Consider the following 25,722-nt stretch of genomic DNA (forward strand, 5'->3'; position numbering starts at 1 on the left):
AGATAATGGGTAATAATCTCTTAAAAAGAGAGAATGGGAAATAATATTTGCAAACTATGCATCTGACAAGGGGCTAATTTCCAGAATATGCAAGAAACTCAAACAACTCAGTAATAATAATAATAATAAAAAACATATAACCTTAATTAAAAAATGGGTAAGGGAGATGAATAGACATCTCTCAAAAGAAGATATACAAATGGCCAACAAGTATATAAAGAAATGCTCAGCATCACTAATCATCAGGGAAATGCAAATCAAAACCACATTGAAATATCATCTCACCCCAGTTAGACTGGGTAATATCAAAATGGCAGGGAATAACAAATGCTGGTGAGGATGCAGAAAAAGGGGAACCATTATACATTGCTAGTGGGAATATAAATCAGAACAGCCGTTATGGAAAACAGTATGGAGCTTTCTCAGTTAACTACAGATAGATCTACCATATGATCCAGCAATCCCACCCCTGGGTATATTCCCGAAGGAATGGAAATCATCATGTTGAAGGGATACCTGCACCTCCGTGTTCATCATAGCTGTGTTCAAAATAGCCAAGATATTGAACCAACCTAAATGTCTATTGACACGATTAGATAAAGAAAATGTGGTATATATACACAATGAAATACAATTCAGCCATAAAAAAGAATGAAATTCTGTCATTTGCAGCAACATGGATCAATTTGGAGAAAATTATGCTGAGTGGAATAAGCCAGGCACAAAGAGAGAAATACCACATTTTCTCACTCATGTGTGGGAGCAAAAAAGAGAATAAAACAAAAATCAAATAAATAATAGTAAGTTAAACTGTTAAAAGGAGAGAGAAGTGTGGTTATTAGAGCCAGAAAAGGTAGTGGGGAGGGAAGATAGTGAGAAGCTGGTTAATGGACATAAAATTATAGGAAAATAAAACCTATTGGTGCACAGTTGACCCAGAAATCTACTATTAATAATGACTTCCTGAACATTAGCAAATGACTAGAAGAGAGGAGATCAGATGTGCCCATCTCAAAGAAATTGTTAACTTTTGCAATGATGAATGTGTTATTTACTCTGAATAGATCACCACACATTGTATACATGTATTGAAATACAACTCTGTGTCCCATAAATATGTAGAATCAATATCTTTTAACAATTTTTTTTTAAAAGGTAGAAATCAATATCAAAGATAATACAAAAATTCCCCACATGTTTAAACATTAAGAAATGTGTTACAGTATAATATCCAGGTCAAAGAAAAAAATGATAGAATTCAAAACATTGTGAAATTGGATGATAATAAAAATGGGAAATATTGTGGTTAATGGGATGGAGCTAAGTCAGCACTTAGGAAGAAATCTTTAGCCGGAAATACACATATGTGAAAAGAAGAAAAGCAGAATGTCACGTATCAGACTATCTCCAAAGTTAGAAGAAAATAGTAAATTAAACCCAAGCAAAGAAGAAGAAAATAATAAAGTCAAAAGCATAGGGCCGAGCCCGTGGCGCACTCGGGAGAGTGTGGCACTGGGAGCAGCGCTCCCGCCGTGGGTTCGGATCCTATATAGGGATGACTGGTGCGCTCACAGCGCTCACTGGCTGAGCGCGGTGCGGCCGGTCTCAAAAAGGACAAAAAAAAAAAAAAGCATACATTAATAAAATATCAAATAAAAATGCAACTGAGAGGATTACAAAAGACAAAAGTTGGATATTTGATAATATTGAAACAATTGATAACCTTTTGGTGAAACAGAATGAATACACACATAATATCATAAATAAAGAAGTGGAAAATGTAATAGCATTGACAGAAATAAAAAATATAATAAGCAAACAACTTTTAGTTAATACATTTGAATATTAAGTGGAACTGGACAAATGCTGAAAAATCTCTTAACTTAAATTAACAAAATAAGAAATACAAAATTTAAATAATCCATTTATTTTGAAGAAGTAGAATTTTAAATTTACATCTTTCTACAAATGAAAATGTAGGCCCAGATATTTAAGAGAGGAAAACAGTAATTTTATTCACATACCTTTAGATTACAGAAAAAACCAGTAACACACTGTATTTTTTGTGCCCAACATTACCTTGATAACAAAACGTGTTATGTAAATTAAGAGGTTCTTCTCATTCATAACCATAATTGTAAAACTCCTAAACAAATAATTACAAAATTAGTCTAGGAATGTAGAAAAGGTGAGCTATCTCACCACAAAGTTGAGTGGATTCCAAGAATTAAATGGGGTTTTCACATTAAAAAGTGATTTTGTTTATAACTCTAAAAATTTTATTGTAAAGAACACACTTAGAATAAATAAATAATCAATAAATTTCAATATCCATTTATGAAAAAATCTTAAGAAGTTGTGGTCAAATGGAACTTCCTTAATCTGATAAAAGTTATCCGCAAAAATGATTGTAAATATTCTTTTTTTTATAATTGTGGTAAAATACATATAACATAAGGATTGCCATTTTAAGCATTTAGAAACATACAATTGTGTGGAATTAATGACATTCACAATGCTGTGTGATGGCCACCTCTCTCTGTTTCCCAGACTTTTTCATAATCCTAAATATAAACTTTGTACCCACTAAGTAACAACTTCTCATTTTTTCTTCCTCCCAGCTTCTGGTAATCTTTGATCAACTTCTGTCTCTGAAAATGTTTTTTTTTTTCCTTTTAATTTATTTTTTCTTAATTGTCCCATCTTAATTGCATATATTTATGGAGTACAATAAGATACTTGTCTGTGAAGACTCAGCGGGCCTATGCTTGGGAGGTCTGTGGTGGCGGTGGCGCAGTTTTGCTGGGGGCGGGCTCGCTGCTTTGTTCTCAGGCCAGGAGTGTGCATGTGCACCCTGTGGGCCAGTTGTCTCAGGAGCAGGCGACTGGGGATGGAGGTTGCAGGATTCATTCTCAGGCTGGGTGTGTGGGCCTGGTATCAGAATCTCCAGGACTGGCTCATTAGTGGCAGGGTTACCCAGCTGATTCTCTGAGTGGGGGTGGGCCTTCCAGGGACAGGTCAGCCAGGTTGTTTTTCTGGGTTGGTGGCTTGAGTGTACGGAACTCTGCCAACTGGTGGAGAAGAAAAGGTAGAAGGAGGAAGGGGACAGTCCATCAGAAACAGGTCTGCTTGCCTGATCTCTGGCCAGGGATGTGCGGGGTGTGTCAGTTCAGCAAGCATGGGTTTGGCTTCCCAGACACGCAGGAATAATCATGCTCCTGGGCCCAGGCTTCCAGCTGCTGGGATCAGTGTATTTATAGACTCTCATGTGAGTGTGTTGGGATGATGGCAGAGCCTTAAGGCTGGGGAAGCACTGTGGCTATTGGTGTCAGAGCAGAGAATGCTCTTGCAGTAGCTTTGGTTTCAAGATGGCATCACTGCATCATCTTGGGTCACGATTGTGGTGGATGGGAACTGCACAGTACATGTTCCTGTTCTGGAGCAATGCAATGTGTGTGCTCTAGGCAGCTCCCCACAATTGGCTGTAGTCTTGCAAGGGCAGTGTAGTTCTTCTCCAGTAGCAAGTACAGGCCTCTGTGGTGAGGGTGGGGGTTGATGTGGGCCCCTGCAAGGGAAAGTCCCTCCTGCTCCAGTTTTGATTGTGGAGACATGGAGACTGAGGCTGTGTCTCTCTCTCTCGTCTATGCTGCCATCCTGGGCTTTTGTGCTCCGCAGGGATCTTGCCAGTTACCAGTGGCACTCCTGCACTCTCCCACAGGTGCTCCTGTCAATATTGAGCTGTCTGTTACTTGTCCTGATAGTTTTATGTGGGAAGAACATGCCCCAGGATCGTCTGGTCTGCCATTTTGCCCTACCTTCCTCTTGTAGCAAACATTCTTAATGAAATGTTGAAAATATTGTTTTTGAGAATATCTAGCATTCAACATCTGAGTTGACATGTTTCAGAGTGACATGAGTCTAGAAAATTAAATAAAAGTAGTAATGATAAAAATGGAAGAAATAAAATGTAATTATTCAGAAACAATGTGGATGTACAAGCATATCAAAAAACCAAAGGAATCTAGAGCTAAATGTTTGAAATGATTAAGCAAGTTCCACAAATCTGCTTATATAATTTCATTGTAATGATAATTTTATTTTTATTTGCCAAAATAAAAGAGAAATAAATTTTTTAAGAGTTATCACTTAGGGCATTAAGAAATACTAGAAACCTAGAAATGGGTCTTATCAAAAATGCTCTATTCTATGAGCTAGTATTTTATTGAGGATTTTTGCATCTATATTCATCAATGATATTGGCCTATAGTTTTCTCTTTGTGTTGTGTCTTTGTCTGGTTTTGGAATCAGGGAGATGTTTGCTTCATAGAATGAGTTTGGGAGAGTGGATTCTATTTCAATTTTTTGGAATACTTATTAATTCTTCTTTGAAAGTTTGGTAGAATTCAGCAGTGATGCCATCCGCTCCTGGGCTTTTCTTTGTTGGGAGAGTGCTTCAATCAGCTTCAATCTCTTTGATTGTTATTGGTCTGTTCAGATTTTCTGTCTTCTTGGCTCAGTCTCGGTAGTCTGTGTGTGTCCAAAAATTTATCCCTTTCCTCCAGATTTCATATTAGTTGGTATATAGTTGTTTACAGTACCCCCTAATGATTTCTTATATTTCTGAAGTATCATTGTAATATCACCAATTTCTTTTTTCTATTTTTATTTTAACTACTCAATCTACATTGCAGTTGATTTTCGTGAACCTTTACCCTTTTCCACTTTTCCCTCTTCCTCTCTCCCCTCCCCCCACTATATCATATCTGTTCACTTGTCTTAACACGTTCAAGGAATTGTTGTGATTGTTGTGTCTTCTCCCCCCTCCCACTCTTTATTTGTGTGTTTATTTATTTATTTTTAGCTCCCACAAATAAGTGAGAAAATGTGGTATTTCTCTTTCTGTGTCTGACTTGTTTCACTTAATATAATTTTATCTAAGTCCATACATGTTGTCTTTAATAGTAGTATTTCATTCTTTTTTATAGCACAGTAGAACTCCATTGTGTAGCTATACCGCAGTTTCCATATCCACTCATTTGATAATGGACATTTGTGCTGGTTCCAACTCTTGGCTATTGTAAATAGTACTTCAATAAACATTGGAGTACAGGTATCCCTTTGGCATGATTGGCCAACCACCAAAAAAAAAAAAAAAAAAAAAATTAAAATATCACCATTTTCATTTCTAATTTTTGTTATTTGTGTCTTCCCTCTTCTATTTTTAGTTAGCCTTGCTAATGGTTTGTTGATTTTATTTATCTTTTCAAAAAACCAAATTTTTTTTCATTGATCTGTTGTATCATACTTTTTGGTTTCTATTTCATTTAGTTCTTTTTTTGTGTGTGTGTGTGACTGGTAAGGGGATTGTAACCCTTGGCTTGGTGTCATCTGCACCATGTTCAGCCAGTGAGCACACCGGCCATCCCTATATAGGATCCGAACCCGTGGCCTCAGCGCTCCCTGCTGAGTGAGCCACGGGGCTGGCCCTATTTCATTTAGTTCTATCATGATCTTGGTTATTTCTTACCATCTACTACAAGTCTCTATGATGAGAACTACAAACCACTGTTGAAAGAAATTAAAGAGGATACAAGTAGATGGGAAGACATACCATGCTCTTGGATTGGAAGAATTAACACTGTGAAAATGTCCATACTACCCAAAGTGATCTACAGATTCAATGCAATCCCCATCAAAATTCCAATGACATTTTCCTCTGAAATGGAAGAAACATTCCTAACATTCATATGGAAGAACAAAAGATCATGAATAGATGAAGCAATCCTGAGCAAAAAAAATAAAGATGGAGGCATAACACTACCCGACTTTAAACTATACTACAAAGAAGTAGTAACCAAAACAGCATGGCACCAGCATAAAAACAGATACACAGACCAATGGAATAGAGTAGAGAATCCAGAGATCAACCCATGCACCAACAGCCATCTAATCGCTGACAAAGGATCCAAGACCACACACTGTGGAAGAGACTGCCCCTTCAGTAAATGGTGCTGGGAAAATTGGACATTCATATGTAGGAGAATAAAACTGGTCCTGTACCTATCACCACATACCTAGTTCAACTCAAAATGGATTGAAGAATTAAATATACATCCAGAAACCATAAAACTCCTTAAAGAAAACATAGGGGAAACATTCTAGGAAGTAGGATTGGGTACAGACTTTATGAATATGACCCCACAAGCACAAGACAACAGAGGAAAAATAAACAAATGGGATTATATCAAACTGAGAAGCTTCTGAACAGCAAAAGAAACAATTAACAGAGCAAAAAGACATCCAGCAGAGTGGGAGAAAGTATTTGCAAAATGTAAATCTGACAAAGAATTAATAACTAGAATATATAAGGAACTCAAACAACTTAACAGTAAAAAACAAGTAACCCAATTTAAAAATGGGCAAAGGAGCTGAATAGGCATTTCTCAAAGAAAGGTATTTGAATGGCCAACAGACACATGAAAAGGTGCTCAGCATCACTTAGCATTTGGGAATTGCAATTCAAAACCACTTTGAGATACTATCTCACTCCAGTTAGGTTGGCTAATATCCAAAAGACTGCTAATGCCAAATGCTGGTGAGGATGTGGAGAAAAAGGAGCCCTCATACACTGTTAGTGGAACTGTAAAATAGTGCAGCCTCTATGGAAAATAGAAGTTCCTCAAACAACTACAGATAGATCTACCTTATGACCCAGCTATTGCACTGCTGGGAATATACCCAGAGGAATAGAAATCATCATGTTGAAGAGATACCTGAACTCCCATGTTTACTGCAGTGTTATTTACAATGGCCAAGAGTTGGAACCAGCTTAAATGACCATCAAAAGGTTGAGTTGATTAGGAAAATGTGGCATATCTACACAATGGAATACTATTCTGCTATTAAAAAAATGAAATACAACTGTTTTCAGGAACATGAATGGACTTAGATAAGTGAAATAAGCCAGGCACAGAAAGAGAAATACCACTTATTCTCACTTATTTGTGGGAGCTAATAGAAATAAATAAATAAATAAACAAATGAATGGGGGTGAACAATCACAACAACTCCTTGGTTTTAAAACATGTGAACAGATATGATGTTGATGGGGGAGTGAGAGAGGGAGGGAGGAAAAGGAAGAATTGATAAAGGGACATGAAAATCAACTATATTGTATATTGACAAATTAAAATAAAAATATTAATTAAAAATTGCTCAAAACCACTTCAGATAAAATATTAAAAGTGAAGAGAACTTAAATAAGTGAAGGTGCATACCATGTCCATGAATAGGAAACATAAAAATTGATCTCTAAAATCAGTGATATCCTTGTCAAAATCCTAGCAGAATTTTTTGTGGAAATTACAAACTGTACTTAAAATTTGTGTGAAGTGCATTAGGCAAAGAATAGCCAAGACACTGAAGAAAATAAAAAATATTGTATATGAAAGTTCTGTGAAAGAATTAGACATTATGGCAGCTACAAGCAAATATAAAGACAGTGAGAAGCATGCAATTATGAAGTTTCTTCTGGATTTCCTACTTTGGAAAAAAACCACATTGGAAGGTATTTCAATTGTACTCTGATCAAATTAGAGATTCTTTTTTAAAAAAAGGCAATAAAGTTTCAGAATTGGAAGATAAATAAAAAGAGAAACTTTTCCTCTTCTCTCTCTCAAATGTGTATATTTTTGTTAGTATTTTGTTTTCTTTTTAACAATATAGTCCATGTACCACATAAGCAAGCTAGAGATACACTAGTTATATATTAGGTTTATGTTTTGTGTTATAATATGAGGATTTTAATTTATAATTTAAGCCTCTAAAAGTTTCTTATACTTATATGATGACTACAATATATATACATACACACAGGATCCATTAATATTTCCAATTTTCCTGCAGAATAGAATATTTGCCTCATGAATATGTCAGTAGCAACCACACAACAAATATGTTTCAATGATTTAGATGATATGTGAAGGGAACTTAATTTAAACTAAAATTAGTGATACATTATATGTCTTATGTGCTTTATCCACATGTTAATTCTGTACAGTCAAAGACTATCAGGGACTCACCTGAAGTCAAACAAAGGTAGGTTGATTGGTTTATTTCAATAAAAATATACACACATTTGAACTTGTGTTCAATAATGTTGGGAAGTAAATGTGAAGTAAATGTAATTAGCTTGTCATACAAATGAAGCAACAACAAATCCTCAGAAGATAACTTGTCTAAAGTGAACCCAAGATTTGAACCTTGGCTATCTGATGCAAAGCATTATTCCCTTTCAGCATTTCTCCATATTGGCTCAGGGTTCACAGAATAAACATAAATATCAAAATTCTCTGTGAAATGTTTATTATCTTTATTTTCTCATTAGCCAGAGGATAATAATAAGCAGAAGAGAATCTCTACCATGACCTAAAGATTCAAAATCATAACCTAAATGGGAGATTAATTTGTGTTTTTGTGTTGCTTAAGCCATAAAAAGGAGTGGTACTGCAGTACATACTGTTTAACAAAAGATTTTTGCATTTTTTAATCAATAGTCTATACTGACACTTTATACTAGTCTAAGTAAGATTACGTACTCTCAGTCATAGCTGGGAATGAGATGGTAGGTATTAGAATTAAGTAGAAATGAGTGTTTTTTAGGAGGAGAAAAAAATTTTTAAAAAAGCAGAGGGGCAGCGGCAAACTCTCACATTTAATCATGCTTTGCTCCTTCTAGAGAAACAAAAATATTACTTCCTTTCTTCCATGTTCCAAATATAGCTTGAGTCCCTGCTGAGGTAGAATCTAGTCTGGAAGTATGGCAGTGGAGATTCTGGGATTGTCACTCTAAGTTTTGCGGTCCTACAGCACAATAGAGAACATAGGAGGGTGAAATGGTCCTGAGTTGCAAGCAGTTAATTATGGCATTGGGATTGATCAAAATTAACATATAGAAAAAAAATCTTAAGAAAAGTCTATAAACTTTTATGGAAAGAAAATTTTGGAGCAGAGGAAATATTATATATCTCAAATGCCATCTGGAGCACTCTAAGTTTTGCGGTCCTACAGCACAATAGAGAACATAGGAGGGTGAAATGGTCCTGAGCTGCAAGCAGTTATTATGGTATTGGGATTGATCAAAATTAACATATAGGAAAAAAATCTTAAGAAAAGTCTATAAACTTTTATGGAAAGAAAATTTTGGAGCAGAGGAAATATTATATATCTCAAATGCCATCTGGAATCAAGCATTGGAAAGTATACTCAATCTGGGAAGGACTTTTTTCTTCTTCTCTGACCAATAGAAGATTTGAAATAGTTGATCACTAAATTTTGATTTGTTTTTCATGCTGTTTCCTATTCAAACTTTATTACTTGGAAAAGAAACTATCAGAAACATGATTTTAATCAAAAAGACATTGTTGAATATGTCACTCATCTGCTCAAGTGGTCTTGAGTTCACACTGATGATCAAAATAATGGGACAAAACAGATTTAGCCAGTGCATGTTTGCTTTAGTAAAGGGCACAGAGTGGGCAACAGCACAACATGCGTAGCAACAGTTTGGTGGCACTCTTGTGACTCCAGGCAGGATGTTTGCTAATCCGTCACTCTGCACTTGGAGCATACAAGAAACCCAAGCAGTGAAGATGAGAGAGCATGAGCCATCCTACCTCAAAAGTCCACTGGCCATGGTTTTCCTTCAGGGTTTGTAATCGCTTATCCCCACAGCTAGTCACACAACCCCTTGAGAGTTTTGTGACTATTCCATTCTCCAAGCCAGCTGCGTCACCTCACTGTGGGTTCCTTATTACTTGGAAAACTCAGCAATGAAGCACAAATGCTTGTTCTGGCACACAGGGCTTGGCTGGAGTCTCATTTATTTTTTATCTGGTCTAGGTGCAGTAGTGAAATTTCCTTGAGTTAGTGGTGCAAACATTTAAAACTTCATCACAGAGACGTATACTTTAAGACAAATCAGTTAAGAGTAAGAAATAAAGAAACAATTGCATTTTGAAAGGTTTGCTAAAATTTTAACCCATCCCTTATATAATGTACTCAAAAACAAGGTACTTCAAAAAGTTCATGGAAAAATAGACTTTACCGATAACACAAATCTTTCCGTGAACTTTTTGAAGTACCCTCATATTTGATACATATAAGATCAATAGTGTTTAAGGTTGTTAAAATAGTATTTCACTCTATGAGAAATAATATTTTCATGAAAATTGTCTTTTCAATTTTACTATTGTTTATCTTTGCTTACTAACATGCAAAATAGAAGCATCATACCCCATCTGGTGGTAACTCCTCTTAATTAAAGGTAAATTGCCTAAGACATAAATAATCTCCAAGGAGATGACCTTGTTAGAACAAAACTATTCACTTATGGCAAGCTGTAAAAAAAGAAGAAATAAACCATGTAGTACTTTGCATTGCTTGTAATCAAAAGACTTAAACAATTTATTATTGAGGTCAGGACAAAGACTTGAGTCAAGTGAAGTACTTTGTGACACTAATATAAAGACATTTTTTATTTTGTGGATTCAAATTAAAAAGTGACATGCACTTGCCTGTTTCTATATTGTTTATGTACATAATATTTAAATAGCAGCCAAATAGTAATTAAGAAAAATATACCTGTTTTTTAACAATATTGCATAATTTAAGAATTGTTTCACAACATTACTTTTGAATAACACTGCTTTTCTACGATTCTCAATTTCCTTGAATCTAGCAGAGAATATAAATTCATTAACATTTCATTGTGCTGTTCCACAAATAGTAACTGTATCCTAATGTAGTTTTAGTTTATCCCTTTTATTACATGTGGAAGAAAATTGACTAAACTATTTAAATAGTATTTTTTGTAAAGGATTTTCTGAATCCTGTACTTACGGTGTTTTATGAATTTGAAAATTCATCCACTTGCTTCAATCTTATTTATCTTGCTTTTGCAGAGCCAGTCGGTTTTTATTATTTCAGTTGATTGCCAAATGTACCAACCTTTTAGCTTATGACTTCATTTTCACCCCACAATAATTCTCTTAATGGCTACTAGAATTGATTGTAATAGCAGGCATGCCTATTAATATTATGCAATAGGAAAAGCAGTTCTTTGCAGGTTCCTGAATGGAATTCATCTGATTAAATATGCATTCTTTGATTACTATCTAACCTTCTGCAACCTCTACTGTCTGTCTTTTGCCATTAAAGTTTAATCTGCCAGTCTATCAGATAAAATAATAATCTGAATGGATCTACATTACTTTGCCTCACCTATCAAATCAGGTCAGATTATTACTTTTATTCTTTGTGGATATATGTGAACATAAAATTACCATCCAATAGGAAAGAAAATCTGTTAGAATGCAATGATGTATGTAAAATACGTGGAGTATAAAATGTATTTTCAGGATATCTAAAATTTACGGGACCTAAAAGAGGAGAATCTCAAAGAAAGTACACAACAACAAAAAAAGAGTAAGACTATAGTTTCCGCTAATTTATCCAACTATCCATCCAACCCACCAATCCATCCATTTATCCAGCCAATAATTTTGAAGTCCTCTTTATTATCAATAGACTTGTGCTGTGCGGTTGAGGTATTCATGAAAAACATATAATGGGTGTAGCTTAATTTCTCTTTTGTAAAATGGAAAATAAAGTATATATAAATATACACGTATATTAACATCTTGATAAATTATGCATAAAAACGTTTGTTTGACAAATTTTCAGCTCTGTATTTTTAAACCTATTTGACTTTGGAACCCTTCTTCATAAAACAAAACGGAGCACAACACAGAATTGTGATTTCTGAGGCATGACTGATCAGCGTAATTTTTTCCGTGCTGGCACTGACTAGAGACAGATGCATTGTTTCTAGATGTAAAGTCATCAGTTGAACTTAGGGACCAATGAGAAATGCATGTTCTCTTTATTCATCACTTTATTCAATAAGAAATTATGAGTAATACTTGTCAAGGAAATGTAATGTTTAAGATTGAGAAAGAAACATATTATACAAAAATTTTAAATATATCTGAAAACATATATTTGAGAGGAAGAGCTTTTTAATGTGCACAATTTGAGTTTTAGGTGGTCTAAATTACATTCTTCGACACTGTGATAATGTGCCATCAGCTCAATGCATACCTACTGTTATAGTGTGAATTGTGTCCCCCAAAATTAATATATTGGAGGGCCAATCCCCCATACCCCCCGATTGTGACTGTATTATAAGATAGGACCTTTAAAGAGGTAATTAAGGTAACACGAGGTCATATGGGGAGAGCTTAATCCAATCTGACTGGTGTCCTTATAAGAAGAGAAGGCCATCTACAAACCAAGGAGAGAGGCCACAGAAGAAAGCAAACATGCTGACACCTTGATTTTGGACTCTTGTCCTCCACAATTTGAGAAAACAACTTTCTCTTCTTCAGTCCACCCAGTCTGCAGTACTTTGTTATGGCAGCCTTAGAAAGCTAATACACTACTAAGCATTATCATTAGATCTTATGGGACAGAATGGTCCCCAGCAGAAGGTCACAATGCAATGTTGCATTCACCCTTTTGCCAATGACGACAGTCTTAAAGCCTCCTTCATCCCACAGAAGCTGCTAGTGAACCCTTTTTTTTTTTTTTCAGTTTTCTTGATTAGTTCATGGTTCTGTGGTTTCCTTGACAATATAGGATACCTATTAAAATTAATGGAGGATTGTTCCTATGATCAACTTTAGACTTAATCAGCCTTTAATAAAAGGATAGGAGCAATCTTACATACATTCAGATGTATTAGATAACTATATCTCATTTCTCTTTCCAGAAATACAAATTAGTAATAACTTACAGCATGAAATTTTAATAGCACTTTTGGTTATATTATTATTAAACGTCTTGGATAAGTTGAAGCTTCAGTGTCATATTCCATTAGTAGAAAAGATCAGCTGATATTTATAGTTTCAAATACATTGATTCAAATGCTTAGTTTAAAAAGTGTTGATGCAATCTAATATTCATCCCATTCCTACCCTCAGGACAAAAATGAACTTATCTATGTTTTCCAGGACATTAAATTTTCCAACAAAGTTTGTCATCTTAGAACATTTGCCTTGAATGACACTTTGCCAGTTAATCCTGTCCCTAGTTGCCCCTGCTTTTCGGAAAGATCTTTTTATAACCCCAAAATGCCACTGTGTATCAGAATATAATGAATCATTTATTATTACTGCCCAAGTGCCTGCTTGGAGACTTATGTATTCAGCATGTACTCTCTAATGTCTGAACAAAAATGCCTTCAGTATAGAACACCTTCATCCTTAGGCTGGATTTCAAAAAGCAAGTTGTTTATGAATCACAAAGTTTCAAATACACTTGTGAACATCAGTATTCTTTAATGGCTATAGAAATGGTAGCTTGTGTTTTACTAAAACTGTATGACTTATAGCAATGCTGACGAAGACATGCTTTCACTTTCATAATTTATCACTTACAAACTTTAGTGTGACTTTAATATACAGCACACTCCGATGAAAATTATCCTTGGTAAGGAATAATTCTCTAAGCTATATATGTCTGTGTGCTCATGAGCGTGTGTTTTATTTGTCAGAGGGGATTTAGAGAATAGCTTACCTGACATTGCACTTCTGTGCAGTAGAAACATGACTACTGTATTACACTGAGGTCTACTCCAAATCCATCTATTTCTCTATGACAATACCTGGAAGGATTTTTAAACTGTAATTTTTAGGAAAGAAAGTTTAAAATTGCTCAACCTTTCTCTGGAATGAGATATATGCATTTAACTCTATAATCAAGCAATTGTGTGTATAAGTTTGTGTACACACAAACGTGTATATGTGTGTATGTATGTATACATATGCATTTACATATATGTATTGTTTGAAATTTTCAATTCCTTTTCATTTACCAGGCAAAGCTTCCAGATGAGTACTATAGTCTCAATGCTTGTACCACCCCTCCCCACTAATTCATATGTTGAAAACATAATCCCCAAGGTGGTGGTATTAGGAAGTGGGCCCTTTGGGAGGTTATCAGGTTATGAGAGCAAAGCCCTTATGAATGGTATTACTGTTTTTACAATAGATGCCCAAAGGAGTTTCTTAGCCCTTCTGCCATTTGAAGGCACAGAAAAAAGACGCCATCTAAAAAGTAGGCCCTACCATATGATCCAGCAATCCCACTTCTGGGTATATACTGAAAGGAATGGAAATCATCATGTCAAAGGGACACCTGCACTCCCATGTTCATCGAAGTTCTGTTTACAATAGCCAAGACATGGAACCAACCTAAGTGTCCATCGACAGATGATTGGATAAGGAAACTGTGGTATATATACACTGTGGAATACCTCCCTGCCATAAAAAGAATAAAATTCTGCCATTCATAACAACATGGATGATCTTGGAGAAACTTATGTTGAGTGAAATAAGCACAGCACAGAGGGAAAATTACGACATGTGCTCACTCATAAGTGGGCGCTAAGAGAGAAAGAAGGAGGGAAAGAAAGACCTCAGTGGTGTGTTGGACTTGCAGAGGGAGAGAGCAGATCTAGCGATAGAAAGTGGAGTGGGGAAAGGGGGTTGGTGAGGGAGGGTGGGATTGATTGGGTGGGGGACACGGGGTATAATCACAACTTGTAGTAATGGGCATGCTGCCAGTATGGATCTGGCCATCACATCTTGGACACAAGTGGTGATGGTCAGTTTGTACGCCATGAATATTCATAACCAATAAAATATATATATATATATATAAAATCAATCACTCTCCACAGGGGGGAAAAAAAAAACAAAAAACGGCCCTTACCAGACAGCAGATCTGTCCAATACCAGTGTCCGGATATGAATTTTCCAGCCTCCAGAACTGTGAGGAATAAATTTGCTGTTTATAAGCCACTTAGTTGATGGTATTTTGTTACAGCAGCCCAAGCAGACTAAAAGAAAGTTTCTGTTAATAAGGCCAAAGATGCAGTGAACTTTTTTTCTAGAGTCCATACTATTATTATCCGTTCAATCTTTTCTTAACATCTTTATCTCTGCTTATGATTTTTCTCATAAAGTCACCTATTGATTTTTACAGAAGAAAACTTTCTTAAAATACCTGCAAAACATTCGGCATGATTTACTTATTATTCAGAAAATGTTTGCTTATTTTTTAATTTACATTTTTTCTAATTTATGTGTTCTTTGCATTTGTGTTTTGTATACGTATTGCCTACTTCAAGGCAGTGATGGATATATCTTAATTTCTGCTTCATGAACATATCCCTGGAGGAGTTCAGGGATCTTTCTCTCTTTCTAGCTTTCTTTCATTGTTGTGTGCCAGTTATTCTGCGGACTACAAGTAGTATATTCATTTTTAATTAAATTGTCCTAGATAAATATAAAATTCACACCATTTATGTTGATTTTATGCTGGAGAACTTTTTCTAGTCTTCACTGAGTTTGTTTAAATCTCTAGATATCTATAATACTTCATTTATCAACAATCAAGTTATAAATGAATAAATTATAAATAAAACAATGTACATTTGAAATATATTTAAAATAGTTTTTGTGATTACAAGTTTGTGCAGTACAGAAATAAGTTTTCTGTATGTACCAAAAGACTTCAAATGTTCATATTCTGTGACCCAGCAACTCCATTTCTAAGGTTTAATAGTTTTTGTGATTACAAGTTTGTGCAGTACAGAAATAAGTTTTCTGTATGTACCAAAAGGCTTCAAATGTTCATATTCTGTGACCCAGCAACTCCATTTCTAAGGTTCTTTAATGGAAATAATGAGAGAGTAATAATTTGTTGAATAAAAATTTATTCTAATTTTTTTATAAGCACACAAAGTGAAGACAATATATACATATTCTTGACACACAATATTTGTTGTGGTGATTTTTAACAAATTATGATATATTCATATAATGGAATTTTTACTTCTACCAGATATTTTGTTTTACATCTACTCGATATTTTAATGATCTGACAAAATTATCATTTTATAATGTAATGCAAAAGAGTAAGAGTAAGCATTGTTTGTTTGCAGGTACACACAGTAAATATTTTAACAGTGGTTACCTATTGATGGTGGAGTTAATTATATTGTTTTATTTTTATTTTTGTTAATATGCTCTATAAAATATACAGTCATGAATCACTTAATGACAGGGATATGTTCTGAGAAATGCATCACTAGGCGATTTTGTCATCCTGCAAACGTCACAGAATGTACTTACACAAACTTAGATGGTATAACCTACTGCGCATCTAGGCTATATGGTATAGACTATTGTCCAACTGCATAGTGTGCAGTTTGTTGTTGATCGAAACATATTTATGTGATATACGATAGTATATATTTATGAAATTAACATCTTAGAAAAAAATTCATTTTTAATACTGTTATAATGTTGAAAAACTTCTCATCACTTATGTAATGTGAACTAGAATTTAAAATTTGACAAGTAGATGATTCATAAACGGCCTTTCAAATTATAGAATGAAACAATCATTATGAAAGATTAGAGCCTAAAAAAAGGAGATAGAGATTCTTGGAAGGATATCATAAGCTAAAAGGCACCAACCTTCCCCCCCCCCCAAAAAAAACCTCAAAGAGTTCTTCAATATTATTCAATTTCATTTTCTTATTTTGAAATTTGAAGCCAGGTTTATCTGAATGTGGATTGAAAAAGAAAAAATCAAATAGAATAAAGCAAATACTTTTACTTACCAAGAGTAAAAAGTGGTGATGTTTTATTGCTTCATCTTATAGAAAATCAGTGACTTAGGGAAATTTCTTTACCAAAACTTCACAAGGGAAAACACAATGCCAAATTATGTCTGATATTTTGTGAACTAAACTTTACTGAATTTGTTTAAATCACTACATACCTATACTACTTCATTTTAATAAATTTTATACAAGATAACTATTTTCTAACATTTAAAAAGAATGAATGATGATCTTTGAAATGCTTTGTGAAACTTTGTGAATCAAGCCTGATAAAGATAGAAGTTAATTTGCTAAACATACCGCTGGAGCAAAACTTAAAAATTCTCTCAAGGATAATGCACAATTACAGTGTGGACTTTGTCTCTGACTTGAAGCTTCCCAGAGCATCCTCTCTGCCTGGAACTTTGTACTTACATCTAAGCTTTCTTATTTTCAAACATAGAATTAATTATAAAACATAGAATTAGGGGCCGGCCTGGTGGCGCACTGCTACAGTGCGCCGCTTGGGAAGCGCAGCAGTGCTCCCGCCGAGGGTTCAGATCCCACATACAGACCGGCCGCTCACTGGCTGAGCGAGGCACGGGAGCAACACCAAGGGTTGCGATCCCGTTGCCGGTCCCGGTCCAGTACGGGCGCGACACTGAGGGTTGTGATCCGTTGCCGGTCACGAAAAAAGACAAAAAGGAAAAACAAAAAAAACAAAAAAACCCCCATAGAATTAATTAACAACTCATATTGCCAGATATCGGTATCCATTCTTTAATAAATTAGTATTTTTAATAATTACGTTTAAGTATGTTACAGTATGTCAGTCTATTTGGGCAGCTATAACAAAATACCACGGGCTGGATGGCTTATAAACAACAGAAATTTATTTCTCACAGTTCTGGAGGCTGGAAGTTTAAGATCAAGGTGGCCAGCACATTCAGTATCTGCTGAATACTTGCTTCCTGATTCATAGATGACCTCTTCTTGCTGTGTACTGACATGATGAAAGGACAGAGAGATGTTAACGGGGTCTCTTTTATAAAGGCACTAATTGCTATCTTGAAGGCTCTGCCCTCATGACCTAACAACCTCTCAAAGTCCCCACCTCCTAATACCATAACATGGGGGATTGGGTTTCAACATATAAATGGCAGAGGAGCATGAACATTCAGTTGGCCCAGTGTGAGCAAATCAGGGGCATTTTAACAGTTTTTTTGTAATAGGCAGAGGGTTTGGTACCTATTAAAATGTAAGAAACTATGTAAATGCCTGAGACCTCAAAACAATATTTATTGAATTTAAAATACAAAATGAAAAGATAATCAACATTAATAAATGTTTAGTTTCATAGTTATAAAATATATTGTTTGTCAATTTTTAAATTTTATATTTTTAAAATTTAATTAAGTTTAAAGAAGTGTGTGGTTTAAAGTTTTTGATTTGGCAAGAATCCCTGCTTTGTTCAAGTATTTCAGATAAATTATTGCCAATTTTAAATTAAATGAGTTAATTGCTGGCAAAAGAAAATTAACCTGAAAAATCATAAAAATATTTTCAAAAATTTTATACATAAAATACTGTTCTTAATAAATGCTGCAGGTTGAGGCCTTGAAAACTAAAATGCCCTAGGCTTATAGAAGGCACTGACACGATCCTGAAACCGCTCCATCAATTCTCATTATATATGATCCTCTCTGCAAAATAAGTGTTAAGAATATGGGATGTGAATATATGGCATCCTTGTGTAGAAATCTCACTGATATATTGTACTGTTTATTGGTAGGGAAGAGATACTAGTTTAACATAAAATAAATTGTATTGTTCTGAATTAGGAGTACTAGATTTGCAACCAAATACCTGTTATTGGGATAAGGTAATATAAATCCTCTAAGCTAATAGGTATTATAAAAAAAGTTAATACCCCGATGTTTGATATAATGAATATGATCAATAAATGTTAATTGTTCTCCCTCGGATCTCATCCCCATAATTTGCATTCAGTTATCACCCAGTGGTTTCATTGAAAGAGAGATTGGGGGAGGAGTGATACTCTATCACTGATTTTCAAGTGTGCTGTTAAAAAGTCAAATGGAATAGAAGGGATTATAATGCAAATCAACAATCAACCCTTTACCCCACCTCTCCTGTGTCTGTGGGTCACAGTGGTAATCATTTTCAAGTGTTGCATGTTTCCCCAACCTGGTAATTAGATCTCTTGTGCAGTGGCTATCCACTTCAAACATTACCTTTAGATTTTTTCTTTGATAAGTGGGAATATATTTTATCTCCTAACACTTTCCAATACATGCATGATTACATAGCTATTTGGTTTTCCATTGGTTGCATCTGTAATTTTTTTGTTGTTGTTGTTATGGATATTCATGAGATACAAAGCTGATTGTCACCCTTCATGCCTATGATGTGAGGGCCAGATTCATACAGGCAGCATACCCATTACCACAAATTGCATTTGTACCCTGTGTCCCCCACCCAATTAGCTCCAACCTCCCTCCCCTTGCCCCTTCCCCCACTCCACTTTGTATCCCAAGGTGTGCTCTCTCCCTCTGCAAGTCCAACGCACCACTGTGCTCTTTCTTTCCTTTCTTCTTTCTCTCTTAGCTCCCACATATGACTGAGCACATGTGGTACTTATCCCTCTGTGCTTTGCTTGTTTCACTCAACACAAGTTTCTTCAGGCTCATCCTTGTTTTGTAAATGGGAGTATTTCATTCTTTTTTATGGCAGAGTAGCGTTCCATAGTGTATATATACCACATTTCCCTTATCCAATCATCCATCGATGGACATTTAGGTTGGTTTCATACGTTGGCTATTGTAAACAGAGCTGCAATGAACATGGGAGTGCAGGTGTCCCTTCAACATGATGATTTCCATTCTTCTGGGTATATACCCAGAAGAGGGTTTGCTGGATCGTATGGAAGATCTGTCTGTAGTTGTCTGAGAAACCTCCATGCTGTTTTCCATAGTGGTTGTACTAATTTACAGTCCCACCAACAGTGCAGGAGTGTTCCCTTCTCTCCACACCCTCGCCAGCATTTGTTATTCATTGTCCTTTTGATTATAGCCAGTCTAACTGGGGTGAGGTGGTATCTCAATGTTGTTTTAATTTGCATTTCCCTGATGACTAGTGATGTTGAGCATTTTTTCATGTACCTGTTGGCCATGTGTATGTCTTCCTTTGAAAATTTTCTATTCATCTCCTTTGCCCATTTTTTAATTGGGTTATTATTATTTTTTTTTTACTGTATAATTGTTCGAGTTCCTTGTATATTATGGATATTAATACCTTGTCGGATGCATAGTTGGCAAATATTTTCTCCCAGTCTGTAGGTTGTCATTTCACTCTGTTGATTGTTTCCTTTGCTGTGCGGAAGCTTTTTAGTTTGATATAGTCCCATTTGTTTATGTTTTCTTTTGCTGCTTGTGCTTTTAGGCTCATGTTCATAAAGTCTGTGCCCAGACCTAGTTGGTGAAGTGTTTCACCTATATTTTCCCTTAGTAATGTTTCAGTTTCGGGTCTTAAGTCTTTAATCCATTTAAAAAGCAAAAACTTGTTGCAAAACAAACACACACCCAAAGCCACTTAACTGCATGTTTCTACTTACATATACAGTATATCTTGCCTCCTCATTTTGTAAAGTGAAGACACGAGAATTGCCAGTCTTCGCTCTTCATGCCTTCACTTTCATTTCCCTACCTCTAGTGGTTACAATCGGGCCATTCATTGCCAAAATTGATAACATTTACATTATATTCTATAGCCATTGTTAAGTCTTCTGTGAATTTTTTATTAGGTCTTTTATTAAGTTGTCTATCAAAACCTTTTACCATTTCGTGATGATATAAATACTGTTCACTGAAGAGTGAGAATTAATGCTAAAATTATATCTGTGTAAATGCATTTTTTCTGTCTCATTTAATAGAGTATTACTCACTACAATGTTAAATGCATTCTACCGTTTCACATCCCAGCTGCCTTTATGACGAATAAAAGTTTTTACAAGCTGTCGATCAGACACCAAGCTGCCAAATCAGTCTCCCACCACCCTCCAGATGCCCTCCCTGAGCTGCCCATGAGCTTGCTCCATTTTTATATGAACTACATGGCTAGTTTGAGTTTGTCACTTCATAGCTTTCCTTGAGCAGGTCCTACTTTCACGAATTTTATGCCTTTGTCTTTCTTAATTTCCTCTCATTTCACTGTGGCCTATTTTTATGGTGGCATGAAATGCAAACTCTCTGAGTTTTTGCACATCTAAAAATGCCTTTATTCTGCCCTGTTTAGTTAATAATTGAACAGATATGAAATGCTAGATTAAAATTTTCTTTTCTTAGGGCTTTGAAGTCTTGATTCATTAGCTTCTTTAATCCATCTTAGCTAATGATTATGGGGCTACCAAGCTGATTGCTTTTGTAAATAATCTTTTGTTTGTTATTGCTTGTTTGTTTATTTTTGTTTTCTTCTTGAAAACTCTTATGATCTTTTTATATTTCATATTCTAAATTTTAAAAGATCTTTGTGTGTGTGTGTGTGTGTGTGTGCGCGCGCGCGCACACGCGTGTGTTATCTCTCTTAATAACTTGTCAGATATTGTACTTAGGCTGATCCTCCATGTTTCTTATCCTTTCTTTTATGTTTTTTCTGTCTAATCTCCCTCTCTTGTGCTTAATTTATATTTTAGATTTTTTTGGCTTTATCTTTTACATGTTTTGTCTTGTCAAATATGCAAGTGTGTGTAGACATAAAAATAAACATATATATTACTTTTAAAATTTCCAAGATATCTTCCTTTTTCACTAGTTTGCTTTCCATAAAACCACTCTCTACTTAATAATTTTACACAACTGAGGAACCTTGGGTTGAAATCCACCTTTTTATTTATTCAAGCTTAATTTAAAATAATATATATATTATAATTTATTATACTGTTATTCATTTCTGACTGCAAATATAACTAGATCGATGAGTACCAGGTACTGTTTTCATTCACTATTGGCTATAAAATTTAGAGCAGTCATTTAACTTCTGTGTCCAGCTTCCATGTCTATAAAAAATAAAGATAATAATACTTTCTCTAACCTTCCAGGCTTGTTATTAAAATCAAATGTAAAACTTCATTATATGCCTTTCATACTGTATATATGTAAGATATTTCCTAGAAAAAAATTTATGTAATCGGACAGTTGAAAAGTAGAAAAAAAAGGATATTAATTGAGTTTTGGGAAAAAAACCTGTAATAAATCACTGATAGCCGTCAAACACCTGTAGGGGGAGATCTGACTGGTTATGTTCTGATCTGATCTGTACTAGTTTTTCTGTAACAAAGGGTTTTGTAGCCAGTGAAGCAGGAATGTCATTCTATAAATAATATGATACAGTACTTCAGTATTGTATAAACTAGGCATTTCCTTTTCTGTGTGTGACAAGGACAGATTGATTCACGATTTACAAGAAATAATGGTGTCATAATGGCTTTTCTAAAAACTAATAAGGAAAGTAAAACCTGTCTTATTGAGTAACTTCTATCGCGGGCCCTTGTCAGCTGCTGTAGGATGTGTGGAGGTAGCATGTACTGTGGCCTATTCCTCAATAAGATCTCTGTGATCTGTTTTAAATTGGCATCAAACATCGGGCTTGAAGACACATTCCTTTAAAGTCAAGGAGATATGTTTATATAGTGTGTTTTGCTAACATCAAAGATCTCTGTGATGATGGACATCTCACATCACTACAACCACGACTTAATGAAATGGAAGTTTATGAGCTTTGAGTGGAGAAATGCTTGACTTCTTGGTTCTAAATTGGTGTTTGCTACTTTGTTAATTTCCTTTGAGACTACTGAGGTGGTTTTCTGTAGTGATTAATACGTTGGATTCTGAGGCCTAACTTTCTGGATTTAAAACTTGTCTCTGCCACTTAACTGTCTGATCTCAGGCAAGTTCTTCAGTTATCTATGCCTCAGTTTTCTAATATTTTTAAGTGGGAGCAATAGTACTGTATATCTCATAGAGTATTTATAAGAATTAAATGTGTTAATATATGTAAAGTATTTAGAGAGGTAGGATTTTTTTTTCTTTTTTTTGTCTCCAGCGTTCTGAAATGTCACAGTGATTTGCTAATCTGGGTCATATACTATACTGGGTACTCCAGGGTTCTTTTAATCTAGGATCTTATTTCCTTTAGTGTATGAAATTGTCTTGAATTGTATTACATTACATTATAATGTGTTATGTTATATGATAGATATTATAATATAATGCATATGGTCTACATTAAATAAAATAATAAGTTATTATTTTTAACAAAATGAGCAAGAAGAGTATTAGTATGGAATACTTGTCTGTTGAAGAAATTGCACATTTGCAACGTGCACAGGAGATAGGTTTGCAGTAATAATGCCCTATAAACAAAGTAAATAAGTGATTTTTAAAAAATATTTTCAAAATATTTTAGCAGCAAATTACTTTACACATAATATATTCTAATGCTGCTTATTGCATGGACTATTTTAAACAATGTAATTATTGGTAAATAGTAACATTTAGAAAAAAACAAAGAGGATATTCATTTTAGTTCCAAATGTCAAAGTTTGTTAATACTATATTTTTTACAAGGGAAACATGATATCATCTTCTTAAATATTTTGTAGTCTTTACTAATGTCAAATAATATACCTTTTCCTGTGCTTAGCAAACACAGAAAACTCAACAGTAACAGTATATATGTGGAATAAACTCAACAGTAACAATATATATGTATAATTTCACGTTCCTACATATATTGAGCATACTAATGAAGAATTCTACATCATAACTTATTATATGGCCAATAATAAATGTATATAGTAATTCTGAATTTTCAACTTTGTTTTCTCAGATGACTCACCACATCAGGATATCAAAGGTAGTCATCGCATAAATATTATGACTAAAGTTGTGTCATGTAAACAATAAGAATCTTCAACCAAGTGTTATATTCTAGTGAAGTGGAAGTTGAATTCTACTAATTATATTCCTTTATTAAATAAAATGTTATTGTTATATTACATCGTGTTATGTTTGAAGCACGTATTTATTTTTAGCTTTGAAAAAGCTGATGCACAATCACTCATTTATTACATTTTCCTCCTTTAGTTTTGTTCCTTTTGGTTTATTGAAATCATTTGAGAAATAGCATTGACATTATGCTAAGTTATTGTTCAAGATTCATGTTCTTTCTCTTTGTTTTTAGCATGCAGTGACCTGGAGTTCAGGGAAGTGGCGAACAGACTACGAGACTGGTTCAAGGCTCTTCATGAAAGTGGAAGCCAAAACAAGAAAACAAAGACATTACTGAGGCCTGAGAGAAGCAGTAAGATCTCTAAATTTGATCACTGCTATAGTCTTCGATATATGATTTTATTGCCAATGAATCACTTAGAACAAAATATGTATTTTAATGTTTATGTTTCACTTAGTTGCTGAGCAAAAATCAGAACATTGCTATTACTTCCAAGCATGCCCATAATATTTTGCAAGTAAATATAACATTTGGACAACTCTGATTGGTGGAAAAGGGAAGGTCTCGAGACCATTTAACTTGCAGTTCAATGGAAAGAATAGGAATATATTTCAGGGTTTTATAGAAGTGGCAAAGAGTAGGACAACACAGGAAATAAAGGTAAGAATTTTGGAGTGCTTAGATTTTTAGATTTCCCCAAATTTTAGCTTTTTAAAGATTGCTTTCCTGATGTCTCTAATTTGACCCTGTGTGAAATGGATCAGTAGACAAGGAAGGATGACTGCAGATCAAATAAGTTAAACATAGGATTATTAATAGGCTTGAAAGAACCAGAGGCCAATCAGGAGTAGATTTCCAAAAGAAAGTTATCTGTTAGAATAGATATGAGAAATTCACAGGCAAGTAATTGCTGATTCCTCAGCTACTCAGATCTGGACACCCGCTGGGTGCATCCTTCCCTGACACTATCACATTTAATTTGTGCCCCAACCCTCCAAGATTGTACTTCCCATCTTCTTACTATTTTTATTTTTCCTTCGTAGCATTTATCACTATCTAACACAATGTCAATCTACTTTCTTATTTTATTGTCTCTCTCCTCACTAGACTAAAGTCAATGAAGTCACAGATCTTTATCCACCACTGCATTGCCAGAGCCTAGAGTAGAGTTTGACACGTAGCATTCACTAAATAAAAGCAAATGGAATTAATGAGTGAATGAAGCAAAGAGGCAATCAATATGAAACATTGTGAGGTTATACCATATCTTAATCAATCAATTAGTGCCCTATGAATGATTATTTACTGTACCCATTAGCATCTTCACAACAGTTAATGCTACAATTTGTATGCTTTCATTTCCGTGAGAAAGATCCCAAGCAACAGACTTAATGGGTCAAAATGTGCATGCATTTAAAATTACAAAAGGGAAGAGATGTTGCCAGACTGCTTTGTAGAAAACTAGGGCATTTCAAAGGAAGGCAGGAAAGAAAGACCACAGCAGTGCCGTGATCCGACAGAGGGAGGGAACATTCCTGGCCTGAGACTACAAATTGGAGTTGAGGGGAGGGGGGCAAGGGGCGGCAGGTTGGGGGATAATTGGGAGGGTACAGAGGGTACAAAAGTAATTTCTGGTGATGCATATGCCCCCAGTATGAATCTGGCCCCCACATCATGCACAGGAGAGGGGACAAAAAAAATTACTATGACCAGACTGTTTCATTATTTATAACTAGAGAATAAAACAAAACAAAAAAGCAATTTCACTTAGAAAAAAAAAAAAAAAGAAAGCTAGGGCATTTCAAATTTCTAACAGCAAGGCATGAGAGAGAACGTTTGCCTGCATCCTTACTAGCAAAAAAAATTACCGTTCTTTTTAATTTTTCCATTCTCGTGATTGTGCTATAATATTTCATTGTTAATTTAATTTGTATTTCCTTTATTCATAGTTAATTTGAACA

The 25,722-nt window shown here is 34.8% G+C and overlaps 1 protein-coding gene across 1 annotated transcript in view; it reads left to right on the top strand.

The window, feature by feature from the left end:
* Positions 1–24,112, top strand: part of LOC103607615 (testican-3-like) — a gene marked incomplete at its 3' end in the record, with an annotated part of 129,547 nt that extends 105,435 nt beyond the window's left edge. The window contains exon 3 of the mRNA XM_008592101.1: positions 23,993–24,112. Coding sequence (XP_008590323.1) covers positions 23,993–24,112 — 120 coding nt within the window. The remainder of the gene's footprint in view (positions 1–23,992) is intronic.
* Positions 24,113–25,722: the final 1,610 nt, after the last annotated feature.

Source organism: Galeopterus variegatus, unplaced genomic scaffold (genome assembly GCF_000696425.1).
Source record: "Galeopterus variegatus unplaced genomic scaffold, G_variegatus-3.0.2 Scaffold7590, whole genome shotgun sequence".
Lineage (NCBI taxonomy): Eukaryota > Metazoa > Chordata > Mammalia > Dermoptera > Cynocephalidae > Galeopterus > Galeopterus variegatus.